The 14362-nt window shown below is 49.9% G+C and overlaps 1 protein-coding gene across 1 annotated transcript in view; it reads right to left on the reverse strand.

Annotated features, from left to right (window-relative positions):
• The window catches only part of KIAA0319L (KIAA0319-like ortholog), a 172179-nt gene that overhangs the window by 25033 nt on the left and 132784 nt on the right, over positions 1-14362 (reverse strand). Inside the window, exons 19-21 of the mRNA XM_011995624.1 lie at positions 14064-14154; positions 12866-12957; positions 6269-6955 (exon numbers count right to left, since the gene is read on the reverse strand). Of these exons, the coding sequence (XP_011851014.1) occupies positions 6768-6955; positions 12866-12957; positions 14064-14154 (371 nt within the window). The 3' untranslated portion in view covers positions 6269-6767. The remainder of the gene's footprint in view (positions 1-6268; positions 6956-12865; positions 12958-14063; positions 14155-14362) is intronic.

Raw genomic sequence — 14362 nt, forward strand, 5'->3', positions numbered from 1 at the left:
TGCCTCCCGGGTTCAAGTGATTCTCCTGCCTCAGCCTGCCAAGTAGCTGGAACTACAGGCACCTGCCACCACGCCCAGCTAAGTTTTGTATTCTCAGTAGAGACGGGGTTTCACCATATTGGTCAGACTGATCTCAAACTCCTGACCTCGTGATCCGCCTGCCTCATCCTTTCAAAGTGCTGGGATTACAAGCCTGAGCCACTGCGCCAGGCCAAAGTGCCAAAATGCGAAGCTAGTCCAGCGTGGTCGTGGGGGAGACAATGGTAAATCAGCCTAACAATAACCCACAACACTCGCACCAACATATTACTCTTAATACTAATCATGTTTGTTTATCCCTGTTGGTTTCTTTAACTTAGCATCTAAATCTTTTCCTAGTAAGACTTTGTTATTTGTTAGACTTTTATGTTCCTTTGGTCTTGCCCACTCTTACTTACTATGTTAATTATTTTATTATATAATTACAGGTTTTTTCCTTTTTGTTAGTCCTAGCTGTTTCAGACTACAAACTTTGCCAGGGGATTTGCTCCCCGTCACTTCCCATCTCTCTTCTCATGTCTAGATGAATTTTTCTACATGTGACCACTTCTTCCAAGAATGTTCTAAATGGGCCCTTATGTGAAAAAGTTACTGAAGCCTTGTGCCCCTGAGAATTTTTTTTTTTTTGAGACAAGGTGTCACTCTGTCACCTAGGCTGCAGCTCAGTGGCATAATCATGGCTCACTGCAGCCTCTAACTCCTGGGCTCCAGCAGTCCTCCTGCCTCAGCCTCCTGAGTAGTTGGGACTACAGGCATGTGCTACCACATGGAGTTAATTTTTAAAATTTTTATTTTGTAGAGATGGGGTCTGGCTATATTGACCAGACTGGTTTTGAACTCCTGGCCTCAAGCGATCCTCTCACCTTGGCCTCCCAAAGTGCTGGGATTACAGGCATCACACACCTTGCCTGGCCGCCTGAGAATATTTTTTTATCACACTCAAGTTAGTTTGTCTTGCTATACATTTTGAGGTCAAAGTTCTCTCCTTTAGCACTTTGAGAACACTATTCCTTTCTTTTTTCATCTGATACTGTTAACAAGCCTGATGTCCATCTGATTTGATCTATTATTTCTCTGAGAGTTTTCAGAATTTCTGCTTTTCTTATTGGTCTTAAATGTCTTTCACTACAATGTTTCTGTTTGTACAATTTTCTTACTAATCATTGTATGAGTCCTTTGATCTTTCTTTAATTCTGGGAAATGTATTCTCATTATTTTTTCAAATATTTTCTCCATTTTTTTTCTTTCCTTCTGGGACTCCCATTATTCAGATTTGGCACTTCTGCTGTGTCCCTGGATTGTTCTGTATGTGTGGGGGGTGTTCCCACGCTTTCATTTTCCTGCTTCCTTTTGGTAGAGGCCCTCAGTATGATGCTCCAGTCATGGATTTGTTGTGAGATATATCTGTCCTATCCCATTTGTTAATTTTTTTCACCCTTAATATTTCTGTCAGGAGCCGGGTGTGGTGGCTCACACCTGTAATCCCAGCACTGTGGGAGGCCAAGTTGGGAGGATCACCTGAGGTCAGGAGTTCAAGACCAGAATGGCCAACATGGTGAAACCGATCTCTACTAAAAATACAAAAATTAGCCAGGCGTGGTGATGGGCACCTTTAATCCCAGCTACTCAGGAAGCTGAGGCAGGAGAATCGCTTGAACCTGGGAGGCAGAGGTTGCAGTGAGCCGAGGTCGCGCCATTGCACTCCAGCCTGAGTGAGAGAGTGACACTCCGTCTCCTAAAAAAAAAAAATTCTACTTGGTCCTTGTTTCTGTTTCAGATTGCCAACATTTCCCTGTTTATTTTGAATTCTAGTTCAGCTTGCTGTCTTTGGGGGCAGGGACTTGGGCTCCTCAGGTGGCATCTGGTTATTTTAGCCTGTGAGCTCACGTTCCTTCACAGCACCAGCTTCTCTGTAGTATTTGTTGGTGAAAGGCCAAAGCCAGGCTCTACCCTGTCCCTCCCAGTGAGTTTAAGGGAAGTTCATGACCTCCAGGTACCTCACAGTTGCTGCTGACCACTCCACCAGCAGTGTTCAAAGATTTGCCTTCAGACCTTTAGGAAGCGAGAAGGCACAATTCCTAGTCATCCTCTGCCAGCTCTGAGGCTTTGGAGGGAACAAGGGCTTGGAATTTCAACCCTAAGAGCAGCTGCCCAGCCCACCCGTCTTTCTCCTCAGCAGAGCTTTGGGCTGCCCTGATAGTGTCCCACTGACATCAGTGACTTGACTGGCGGTCCCATGTCCAGCAAGAGCAGACATCTCCCTGATGCCCTACCTCCCCTCCCACTTTATGATAACCTGTATCTTTGGGGGTTCTTACAGGATTTGTGGGGAGTTTCCAGTTTGGTTTGGTTTGGTTTGTGGTAGTGGTGCCTCAATTGGTGTTTTTCTGGGGTTGATTTTTGGGGAAGGGAACCTGTAGCTTACGCTAGTTCATTGTCTTAATAGATCCAGAGTCCCAGTGTATCTTTTGTTGTCTTTTTTTCAATCTTTCTATGTGATATTTTAGGTGTCCGTCCTGTAAACAGAGATTTACAATTAAACCCAATCTGTTAAGTTCCGTTTGGTGGTAGTGGTTTTGTCGCTAACATCCAGTCTGAAAACTAATGCCTATGAAGTGGTCACATTTTTAATGCTGATTTTTTCCCTCCCTTCCTGCTGACTGGTTGATTGAAATCCTTTAATTTTTTTAAAAGGATTTAAATTTTTTTTAAAGGATTTAATTTTTTTAAAGGATTTAAAAAATCTAAAAAAAAATTTTTTTTAATTTTTTTTTCCCTTGTCTGGTTTAGATGTTCTACATTCTAGTTCTGAATTTTTAATGGCTTTCTCAATATTTGTAAGATGAATGCCTGACTTTCTAAAATCAGTATTTCTACCATCGTCCTGTGAAAAGACTAGGTTACAGTCATCACCCCATCCCCATCTTTTATGTTACAGGTCAGTATTTTCATTCCATCTCTTTATTCTCTCCCCAAGTAGTACTCCCTGGGAATTTCCTAGGCCAGGTTCCATTGGAGGATTCGTGTGGGAGAAGCTAGCAGCGACCAGATCTGCCATCTCCCTCCCCGCCTTAACTGGCGTTTTCCTTTGAGAAACCACCTCTGTCACATCCCTGGGCTGGTCAGATTGCGCCCCCCTCGTGTGCTCCTGGAGCCTCTCCGCATGCCTGTGTAGATGTTTGTCAGACTCTGTGTTCATCATGGGCACACTTTAAAGGGCATCCCAGTTCCTGTGGTGGAGACTAGGGATAGGATGATGGGTAAGTTGACATTGGTGGTTTTGAAAGGCTGAAGTTTATGCTGCTTTCCCAAATAAGAGTATGGTACTTAGTATTTCCAAAAAGTACCACGTTTAAAAGTGCCTCGTGCTTTTAAGAGAGCGAGCTTGGAATTTCTTGAGATAAGGCAGGGATAAAGTGGTGTGCACTGGTCGCTCCTGAAAACAGCCATGTTTATGGTTTCTGTGGTTTCTCTACTGCTGCCCCTTAATCACTGATGGGACACACAGATTATGGGTAGCAAGACAGGAACTGTTTTCGTCTGAGGCTATTGAAACTCGTGTGTTTTGTTTCTACCTAACAGAATCAGAATGAACAACTAACTTCTGAGGCATTGACTACTCCCAGATCATGTAGCTCCCTTCAGATGTTTTAATATCTGTGCTGTGTTAGAGGTAAGAGTGTGACGAAACAGAAGTTATGCGTCTAGCCTCATGAACTTGCAAGTGGGTTGGGGACAAAAGGCTGAGTGCTGCACAGTGGCTGAAAGCACAGAAGTCGTCAACAACCCCCATATAGAGCCCCAGGTTTCAGAGGGAGAGGATTCTAGGCTCCTAGGATCCACTAGGGGCATTACCTGGGGAAAAGCTTCAACTACTCCAACAGGATGGCACTCTCTTTTAATGCTTTAACCAACTAATAAATGCCAAGAAAAATCATGATTGGCCTGTAATCCCAGCACTTTGGGAGGCCGAGGCGGGTGGATCACCTAAGGTCAGGAGTTCAAGACCAGCCTGGCCAACATGGTGAAACCCCATCTCTACTACAAATGCAAAAATTAGCCGGGCGTGGTGGTGCATGCCTATAATCCCAGGTACTGGGGAGGCTGAGGCAGGAGAACTGCTTGAATCCAGGAGGCGGAGCTTGCAGTGAGCTGAGATCATGCCACTGCACTCCAGCCTGGGCAACAGAGCAAGACTCTTTGTCTCAAAAAAAAAAGAAAGAAAAAATAATGATTGCCAGTGTTTCCAGGATATTCAGCTTCCCATTTAAGAGCAAAACTCCAGCTAAAATATATATATATATATATATATATATATATATATCCTTCAGTGGGTTGTAGCTGAGATAAAAAAGATGGAGAAAAGAGGCCCAGAGGAAGAGGGAAGCCTCCCTTTTTTACTACAAAGCCAGTAAGTGGTCGGGTCCTGTGGTTCCTTCCCGAATCCTTTGAAGCTCTTCCTGATGCACCAACCTCACCAAGGCCTTATTGCCTCCCACCCAGCTATTCTGTGCAGTCTGGCCTATACCCAGCGCCATTGTTCTGTTGCCCAAGCAGCCAATGGCTTCCACTGTGTGCAGACCAACTGTTTTTCATCTGGCCATTCTCTGGAGTGCCCTCCGCTCCACAGAGCCTGTCTGCTGTGGCTGTGTTTGGGCTGCAACACTGCCCCCCACCTCCACGCGTCAGCTGAGCGAACCTGTGCCCTTAGCTTAGAAGACACACCTTGGCAGATTCAAGTCCTCCCTTTTCTGAACTTACTTCTTTCATCCTCACTCAGGATGGGACATGTGCTGGCTCCTATTCATGTGGCATTGACTATGCGCTTCTAGGCCAGATGTTCTAAAGGGAGGCCCAGGACCAGCACATCAGCATCTCCTGGGAACCTGTTAGAAAGGCAAATTCTTATGTCCTCCCCCTTCCCCAGACCTACTGAATTAGAAACCCAGCAACCTGTTTGAAGAAGCCTCTCGTGCTGAGGTTGGAGACACTGCTGCAGAGCGAGCAGGCTCTGCCGGGCCTGAGTTCTCCTCTGTCAGCATCTGTGTAGATTAAGTTACTTCATCTCACTATGCCTCAGCTCTCGATCTGTAAAAACAGCCACTGCTGCCCTCCTGCAGCAGGGTTTTGTGCCCAGGGCCTTGGAGGGAGCATGAGCTCAGTGGTGCTTCCCTCCTCCCTGCCTTGGAGTGCCAGGCTGTGCACCAGCCCTCCCAAGCCACATGCCCAGCAAAGTGCTCTCTGAGCTAGGTACAGTCAACCCATTGGGAGGCATGTGGCCAACCTCTACTATTTGGGAACCCCAAAGGGAAGATGAGTGGTCAAAATTTCTAAAGCCACAGCCTGGACTTTAGGACATTCTGTGTCCCCCCAGCTTGCTCACAGGTGGACATGATCATTTTTGTGTTAACAAAAGATATGGGAAGAAGGGACATCAACCCTCCTCCCTTAAAGCCAGCAGGGATACTGGGGTGGTGCACTCGCACCACCAGTGGCAGGCAGGGCCCAGCACCACTGCTTACATGTGCTGATGCCAGGCCTAAAACTTCCTTGCCAGAGCCATGACCTCACAGGGCTGCCCAGGGGGTGGGAGCTGTGCATAGGTCCGAGATGTAGCGTGAAGGAGCACAGCCAGCAGACAGAGTGCACAATTAAATACCATGTTTAATCATCCCACAACGGACAGTAGTGCAGTAGTAGAAATTGTAAGTGTCTCTTTAAAAAGTTGCTCCCTCAAAGTTTCCATTCCCCAATACCCAGATAACCACGGTGGAACAGGGCGAGGGCCAGAGGGACTCAGGAAGTCTTGGTTCCAAGGAGCTGAAAGTCTTTCCAAGTCAAAGTTGCCTTTTGAGCAGCCAAGAGCCCAATGAGTTGATGCATACGCACTCACTCTAACACGCACACATGCAAGGGACACAGAAAACACACAGATGGAGGGACAGAGAGGGGAGCACGGTGGGGCCGTCGCACACACGCGCTGTCATGCCACAACATTCCAGTCCATCTGGGGCTGTCTCCTCTGGGGACAGGGAGTGGTGGCCTGAGCCCCAAAGCAGCAGGTGCCGGTCAGATGGAGAGGGAGGCTGTCTGTCCAGCCTGGCTGCTCTGACAAGGGCCCTGGCAGCAAGAGAGGCCACCCACCATCCCTGACACAGTCAATCCTCCCCTAATCTTGGGCCGGGTGGGAGAAGGGAGTGGGGCTCCAGTGTTAAGGGGGGCCAGATACCATTTCTGTGCTACCATCTCAGCATCTGTGGTGAGGGGAGGGGTGCCACTTCCTCTTTGCCCAGCGAAAGGGCGTACTCTACCCCAGAAAAGGAAACACCATGCCCACAGTGCTTGCTTTTCCACTCAGGTGTGCGGGCAGCACAGCAGGCCCCGCCCTGCAGCACTCCGGGCACAGTGACCTGCCCACCAAGTTGCTGCAGAGGCCAGGAGCTGGCTGGGTCTGCCCTCGGGGGAGGGGAGGAGTTCGCAAAAAAAAGGCCCTGAGGTGAGGATATCTGGGGGCCCACCAGACAGGTTTAAAGAGGAAACCTCTTCATTCACAGCTTTGTTCAGGGGTTCCTGGAGGACGTCTCTGGATTCAAGTTCCAGGGGTTCTGGTTGGGGCTGTCAGGGCGAAATGACCAGCAGAGGCTGGGACAGCAGCTGCGCGCAGACTCGGGAGGTAGGACTGGCCAGGCCGTGTGCTGGGCCCTGCCCTGAGGAGACAGACCAGGTGGCTACAGGATCTCCTCCCGCGGGCTCCTGGCCTTCAGAGGGGTCTGCCCGTTGGGTACAGAGCCATTCTGACCATGCAGGAGTTTGCCCTTCTCTCGGTCTGGCCACGTGAAGATGGCGTCGTCGCTGTCCAGCTCTGACTCGGAGTGCATCAGGCTGCTACTTAGCACCAGGCCTTTCTGTTTGATGCCTACAGGGAAAACAAGGAACCCAGCGTCAGAAGACTGGCCTCCAGGCTGGAGCCACCCCCACACCTTACCCCAGCCTGAGGAGCCAAGGAAGAGGGCAAGTCACAGGCTCCTCTCCAGGCTGGGAGGTGCAGATGGAAGGAAGCTTCCCTAGTCCTTCTCCCGGGCCCAACGGCTGGAACAGTCCACTAAGGGGTATCACAGAGTATGGATGAGAGCACACTTGGGGTCTCCTGCTGGTTCTTCATCTCCAGTATCCATGAGCTTTGGTTCAGGCCACCTAGTGATACTCTCTTTTCTGTACCTTTCAAATTTGGAATATTTTATCATCTCCCTCTGTGGATGGAGTGACATGGTAGGCAAGAAAGCACAAAGAACTCAGCATCTGGAGAATGAGCTTTTAGCTGTGTCCTAGCTCAGCAGGGCGGCTGAGTCCTGGCACAGCAGGAGTACAGTTGCAGTCCATGGAGACATTTGCTCTGTGGGCTCTTGTCTGCTCTGGCTTCACGGATGCTAGGGTGGCAGAGCAGGTGCATGCTTGGAGAGGTCTCCTGCTGGGAGAGCATGACTGAAATGGGGACTCTCAGAAGCAGTCCCAAGCAGCCAAACCCACCAGAACACAAAAAGCAAGAACTGTAGGAAACACCTGGGGCTGAAGAAGACACCTGCGATTCTGCAAGCCATGGTAGTCCCTTCACTACTTATCCCTACAGATGTAGAGACACCACAGACATGAAATGTGGTCGGATAAGAAGAGCTCCAATAGCAAGATGGCTGCCCTCTGGCTGGTGCAAAAACTCCAGAGAAAGCAAACAGCAGGCTGAGACAGTAGGACTAGAAGTGGGAGCTGCCAACAGGTGGCACCCCCTCAGCAGCGTTCTGGGTCCTGGGAATGCCCATGCCCAGGAGCTAACCTCCCCCCTTTCTAAAAAAGGTAACCAGTCTGGTGAGGTGTGTTTGACCTAGGCAGCACCACAATCTCATCATCCAATAACCATTCTCCCTACTCCGGGGAGAATGATCCAGATCTCCCTCCCATATTGAAAGTGTCCTGAGAGGATTCCCAGCCATTCAGCCCTTCCTAGCCACACCTGACTTAAGGCTGGGAGTGCCCTGAGCTCTCCAGGCTGAGGGCATCCAGACCCTGATGTGCCTGTCATTCAGGACCACATGCGCCTGAGGACCTTGCCCATGTGCAGCTGTGCCTGTGCCACGTGCTCTGGGGCTTGGACAGGGAGCTTCCTCCCCCGCGTCAGTGTCAGGATTACAGTTCTGGGTCTTGACTGCACAGCCACCTCTCCTACTGAGTCTTCGGGCAGCGGAGCAGCAGGGCCACAGAAGAACACTGACAGCCAGGGCATCTCCAGTGTGGTAGGGACAGTGGAAAGGGCCCAGAGAAGGGCCCAGGTCCTCCAAAGGCCCTGCCTCGCCCCTTGAAATACCCACCCGTTCACAGCTGCCTCCTTCCCAAAGCCCCTCTGGCTATAGCAGTGAGGACAGGAGCCTAGGTTCAACCTAATATACTTCAATAGAAAGTTTTAGAAAAAAAATCAATAGAATAACAAAAAACAAAAACAAAACAAAACAAAGCCATAGCTGCTGAATGTAAAGGGGGCCTCCTGAGGGGGCAGCCCTACACTTACCCAGGTGGGACTGCTCTCCCTCCTCAGTTACTGCTCATCCTCAGCCTAAGCTCTCTCCCGGCAAACTGTCCGTCCAGGCTCCCGCGCACACACATCCTCTTTCCCCGCCACACGCCCACTCAATTTACCCTTCTTCCAGTTAAACTTCTTCAGTTCCATACCTGACACCATATGGTCTTGAATCCCATTCTCCTCGTCGTCCTAGTGACTCGACTCTAGGCTGGACCTGCTAACCCACTGAGCTCAGAACAAGAACCAGTGCTTCTGGCCTGCTCAGACCCACACCGAACCTGAGCGGGCTCTCCCAGCTCCCTTCGGTAGACATTGCCCACAAGAGACCAGCCCTGCTGCCCTCACCTGGTCGCACATTGTTGGTTCTGGTCACCTAGATGCCACTGGAACACCCTGTGGCTCTCCCCTCTCCCTAAGATGTCCGCTGTGCTGAGCTCAGGCTCCCATCCAATCTCGCCTCTGCAGCACAGCCCTTCTCCAGGCCATTACCCCGTGTTTCTCCCCTCCTGCCTCAGACGAGGCATCTGAACTCCATGGCTCCCTTTCTCTCCTCTCTCCCCTTCTCCCTCCTTTCTCCTCAGTCAGGAAGCACCTCTCCAACGCGCCACGCCTCTACCTGCCTTCGACATCACCACCCGCAGATCTGCCCATGAGCCCCTCTCCGAGGAAGAGGAGGCCCTTCCCCTCTGCCTGCCATCCTGCTTCTCTAGCTTTCACTGCTCAGCTTCTAAAAGGATTTTTAAATATTCAGGGCCTTCATCTCCTCACTTCACTTCCTAAATCGCCTGCGCTTCCACTTCCACTGTCACTCCCCACTCTACTGCAGTTCTCTGATGGGCCAGGAGCTCCTCTGGTGCTATCATCGATTCTGATTCTTTGGCCTCTGCAGCAGCAAACACTGATGGCTGTCCCCTAATGAATCCTCTCCTCCCTCCTCGGGCTCCTCAACCCTAGGCCTCTTCTTTTGTCCCTCGACGTTCCCTCATAAGGGATGTGACCCTTTGTGGTGCTGATCCTCGCCAGCAGGTGGGAGATTCCTATTTCTACAGTTCCAGGTCTGACTCTTCTGCTGAGTTCCATTTAATTCATCTTCTCTTACCCAGTCACTGCATCAGAGGTTCTATTCTGTCAACAGCACTATCATTCTCCATCTCTCAGGTTGGAAGTCAGCCCTGACCTTGCCAGGCCTAGCTATAATCCACTGACATCACGCTGTGTGAACCACTGTCAGCTCCTCCTTGGACCAAAAATCTCCTTGCTGGTCTCCCCACTTGTAGCCACTCCCCTTCAATTATTATATGCTGTCACCAGACTGATTTTCTTAAACCAGCACATTCAAGACTCTGCTTCCCAGCATCACCAGGATAAATGTTTAACTCTGCAGGCTGACAGTGAAACTTTCACAATTTGGGACTTGTCAATCTTTCATTCTCATTTCCTCAACTCCACTCATAACCGTCTTGAACCAAACACTTGATCTCCTCCAACATTTCTTCTCCAGTCTCCCCCATCTCAGGGATACCACCACCACCCGACCCACAGGGGCTCAGTGCTGAAGCTATGAGCCATCCTTCCTTTCTCCCTTCTCCCACACCCCTCGGCCAACAGACTGCTAACCTCATCAAGTCTCCTCAAAAATATATCTAGAATCTATCTGCCTCTCAACCCCAAGGACATTCTAACTTCCTTTCAGCCAGCCTTTCCCTCTCCAACCCCTGCATCTGTCAGCCACCGTTTTCTTTTTCTTTTTTTTTTATTTTTAGACAGAGTCTCACTTTATTGCCCAGGTTGGAGTGATCTTGGCTCACGGAAACCTCCACATCCCCAGGTTCTAGCGATTCTCCTGCCTTAGCCTCTCGAGTGGCTGGGATTACAGGCACCCACCACCACGCCCAGCTCACCGTTGTCTTTTAAAATAGAAATCAAGATGGGTGCCATGGCTCACACCTGTAATCCCAGCACTTTGGGAGGCCAAGGCAGGCAGATTACGTAAGCCCAGGAGTTCAAGAACAGCCTAGGCAACATGACGAAATCCCGTCTCTACCAAAAATACAAAAAAAAGCTGGGGATGGTGGCGCACCCTGTGGTCCCAGCTACGTGGGAAGCTGAGGTGGAAGGATCACCTGAGCCCTGGAGGCCAAGAATGCAGTGGGCCTTGATCGCACCACTGCACTCCTGCCTGGGTGATAAGAGTGAGACTCTCTCTCAAATAATAATAAATGTAAACCAAATCCCACCATTCACCCCCTTAAAAAGCTATCAGTGGCCCTCCAGTGTGCTCAAGAGGAGCCCTCAGCAGGGCCCCTCCTCATCCATTGAGCCTTGGGTCGCTCACCCCTTACTCCGTGGGAGGGTGAACCTGTCCAGCATGTCACCTTCTTCTACCTCCTCAAATGCTCTCTGCTCCTTCCAGCAGCTGGGTCTGCACCAGTTTTGTTCCTTTGCCTGGAATGCTACTTCCTGCAGCTTTATCTGGCTAGCTCCCACTTATCCAGGTCTCGGCTTAAGTGTTTATCTTCATAAAGGCCTTTTATGAGCATATTTTATGTATTTGTGAGTTTGCTTAATGTCTGTCTGACATAAGCTACACAAGAGTGGAGTCTGTCCGTTTGATTCACCACAATATAAGCAGTGTCTGGCACAGGGCCTGGCACACAGTGGTCCTGCTCCATATCAACAGATGAATGAGACACAGCCCCTGCCCTCAGGGATTTCACTTATGGGTGGGGAGACAGGCAAACATAACTCATCATGAGGCAGCAAGAGAAATGCTGACCTAGGTATGTGGGAGAAAGGTGAGCACAACCTGAGGGGGTTAAGGGAGGGATAAGAAAGAGCTTTCTAGGGCTGGGTACGGCGGTGCATCCCTGTAGTCCTAGCTGCTTTGGGAGGCTGAAGCAGGAGGACCACCTGAGTCCAGGAGTTGGAGGTTGCAGTGAGCTATGACTATACCACTGCACTCCAGCCTGGGTGACAGAGCAAGACCTTGTCTCCACATTTTAAAAAAAGAAAGAGATTACTGGATGAACCAGCAGAACTTGTTTAGAAAAGAGGGAGATCAGCAAAGAGATTCTAGAAAAACAAACTGACGTAAGCTCACAAAGGCCACATCTACCAGATCAAAAGTTCTAGCTTTTTGTGCTAGAAACAGAAAGTCACTGAAGAATGCCAAGGGGTGAAAAACACGATCAGAGTAACATGATAAAAAACCTCGGCTGCGGCGTGAGGGGTGGGTTTTGCACATTTCACCTCCAGGCCCTCATTCTCAATATTCCTGGGTGAAACACTCCGCCTACCCTCACTGCTCTAGTTTCCTGGGCTCATTTCAAGCCCCACCACCTCCAGCCTCCACCTTGGCAGTGTTGGGGATCGAGCTGCTTGGTGCAGGGTCCAGACTGCTGCGAGCCTGTTCTCTTCTGCTGCTGTGTCTTTTCTCCCTCACTAGACTGAGGGCACAGCCTGTGTCTGATGACTGTCTGTACCCCCACAGCCTCTCCCTAACACAAAGCTTTATGCGTGGAAGGTGTTTAAGAAATGCTTTACATAAAAATAGTTCTATTTGCAGAGTGTTTAGGAATCGCTTTATAGAGAGTCTGGCTCTCATAAACCAATGATACCTGTCCCATGGCATCCGTGATGAGCGAAACCCTCGCCAGGTGACCCAGCCCAGCCAAGGAAGGCAGCAGAAGAGAACAGGCTCGCAGATTACCTGCCCTAATCTCCCAGTGCCATAGGTCAAAGTCATCTTAGTATTTGTGCAGGGAAAACGCCCTCCTATCTACCCTAAGACACTGACAGAAGCTGTGGACTTGCCAAATAATAAAGATAGGAAGACAGGAGAACAAGGCTGGCTGAAAGGTGGTCAGCTGGCAGCCACGGGCCTGGGTCTCATCTCCGCCCATAAAGGACAGACTGGTCAGCAGTAAGAGACAAGTCCAAGGTCCCTGACCCTGACTACCTGGGACAGTTGGGAAAGCGGAACTCCAGGTGGGAAACACGAGGAGAATGCCCAGGCGAAGGAAAGCAAGAGGCCCAGCCCCCGCGCCAAGCGGAAGTAGCACGCAAAGTGGGTCCTGGAGGCATTCTGCCCCGTGCATCTCAGGGCAAATCTGACCCTCAGTCTTCATCAGGCAAAAGGGAACAAAATGCTTTGCAAGCACAGTGAACTGTTAGTGATACACTCAGGAGGGGCTAGTGACAGCAGCCTTCCACAGGAGAGTGCACAGACCTAGCAGCTCCGGCGCCCAGGGCCTCTACCTGCTCGGGAGGTTGGCTTCAGCTCCAGGCTTTCCTGATCCGTGGCATCCAGGATCTTGTACTTGCTTTTCCTCTTGGGTTTTCCTTTTTGCCTAAAAAACACAACCCCCACCCCTGCTCAGGAAAGAGGTTCTCTGGGAGGATGAGGATGAGAGTCAGATGTGCATGCGGGGCCCTGTCTTGGTGGGGCACCTACTGGGAGGGGTGTCCTCTCCTCACTTCTCAGCCAGGAAAGGTGGCAACTATGATTTGTTCCTCAAATGTTCCTCATAGATTCTGGAGAAGGGCAAGGGAGCTATGCCCACCTTGGCATGGACTCACCATCCCACAGGGGCAATGAAGGACAGATTGGTTAAAAACATAAAGAAAATAAAATCCTCTGCTTGAAGGGTGTGGGAGGAGAGAGGCATTACACTAACAAAGTTGGTAATGGTGGTTGTCTTAGACTGGTGGGAATTTTTTAACATTTCTTTAGTTCTAAGTTTTAGAAGAGGTTATACTGCAAGTTGAATCTCAGCTCTGTCACTATTAACTGGTCCTCAGACAGTGATGTACCTTTCCTGAGCCTAAGTTTTTTTATCTGTAAAATGGGAAAAGGTTATGTGTATTAAAAACGGTATTACCTATAAAAATATTATGGCACACAGTATACACAGAAATAGTATTATTAATAATGAAAACATAAATGTAACCATTCCATCTTAGAAGACTCAATAGGAAGACTCAAATGAAAAAACACAGGACGCTTGAGCCTGGCTAGCCTAAGTGCATACCTGTGTGGAAACACGCACACTCATGAATCCCAACTAGAAAGGAAGGCAGAATTAAAAACGCGCGGGCTATGCTGGTGAGGCTATGCTGTGGTGCATTAAAGAAAACACACCTTACAGATGTGATCCAGGTCTCTACCCCTGGCCCTCACACTCACCTCCCCACCTTGCCCTGCTCCCGCCCAGCCATGTTTCCCAGGTTCCAGATCACGGCAGTGGCTGCCACTCACTGAAGGAGTGTGCCTCCGCCCTCAGAAGAGTCTCAGGGTGAGGAAAGCTGCCCATGCATGCCTTAGGTGGGTCAGAACTCTCTAACGCTGACTGAGGACCCAGCCCAGTCCTTCCACGTGGAAGGTGCCAAATACCTCTCTGAGGAACGAATGTATGACAAGAAGCCCGAATGAATTTCAAAGGAAAATCCATCTTACCTCTTACAACAACAGATCACAGTCCAAGACAGGATTCCCAAGGCAACAACAATGACAAAGGTAGCAATGATAACATATAACACGCTCCACTCTGCCAAGAAAATCAAAATGGTGAGGGCTGTGGAGGGAGGGGCTGGGAGGGAGGTCTGGGCTGCTCCCAGCTTGGGCAGGTGTGTTCACTCTGGAGACAAGAATGCCCCAGGGCTCCCCAGGAAGGTGAGACCTTGGAGTTAAGGGCAGCTGAAGCTTTAAACCTTTTGAAATGTCCCTGCTTTCCAGTCCCTGCTCCACGCAAGCCC

The sequence above is a fragment of the Mandrillus leucophaeus genome, unplaced genomic scaffold (genome assembly GCF_000951045.1).
Source record: "Mandrillus leucophaeus isolate KB7577 unplaced genomic scaffold, Mleu.le_1.0 Scaffold493, whole genome shotgun sequence".
Classification (NCBI taxonomy): Eukaryota; Metazoa; Chordata; class Mammalia; order Primates; family Cercopithecidae; genus Mandrillus; species Mandrillus leucophaeus.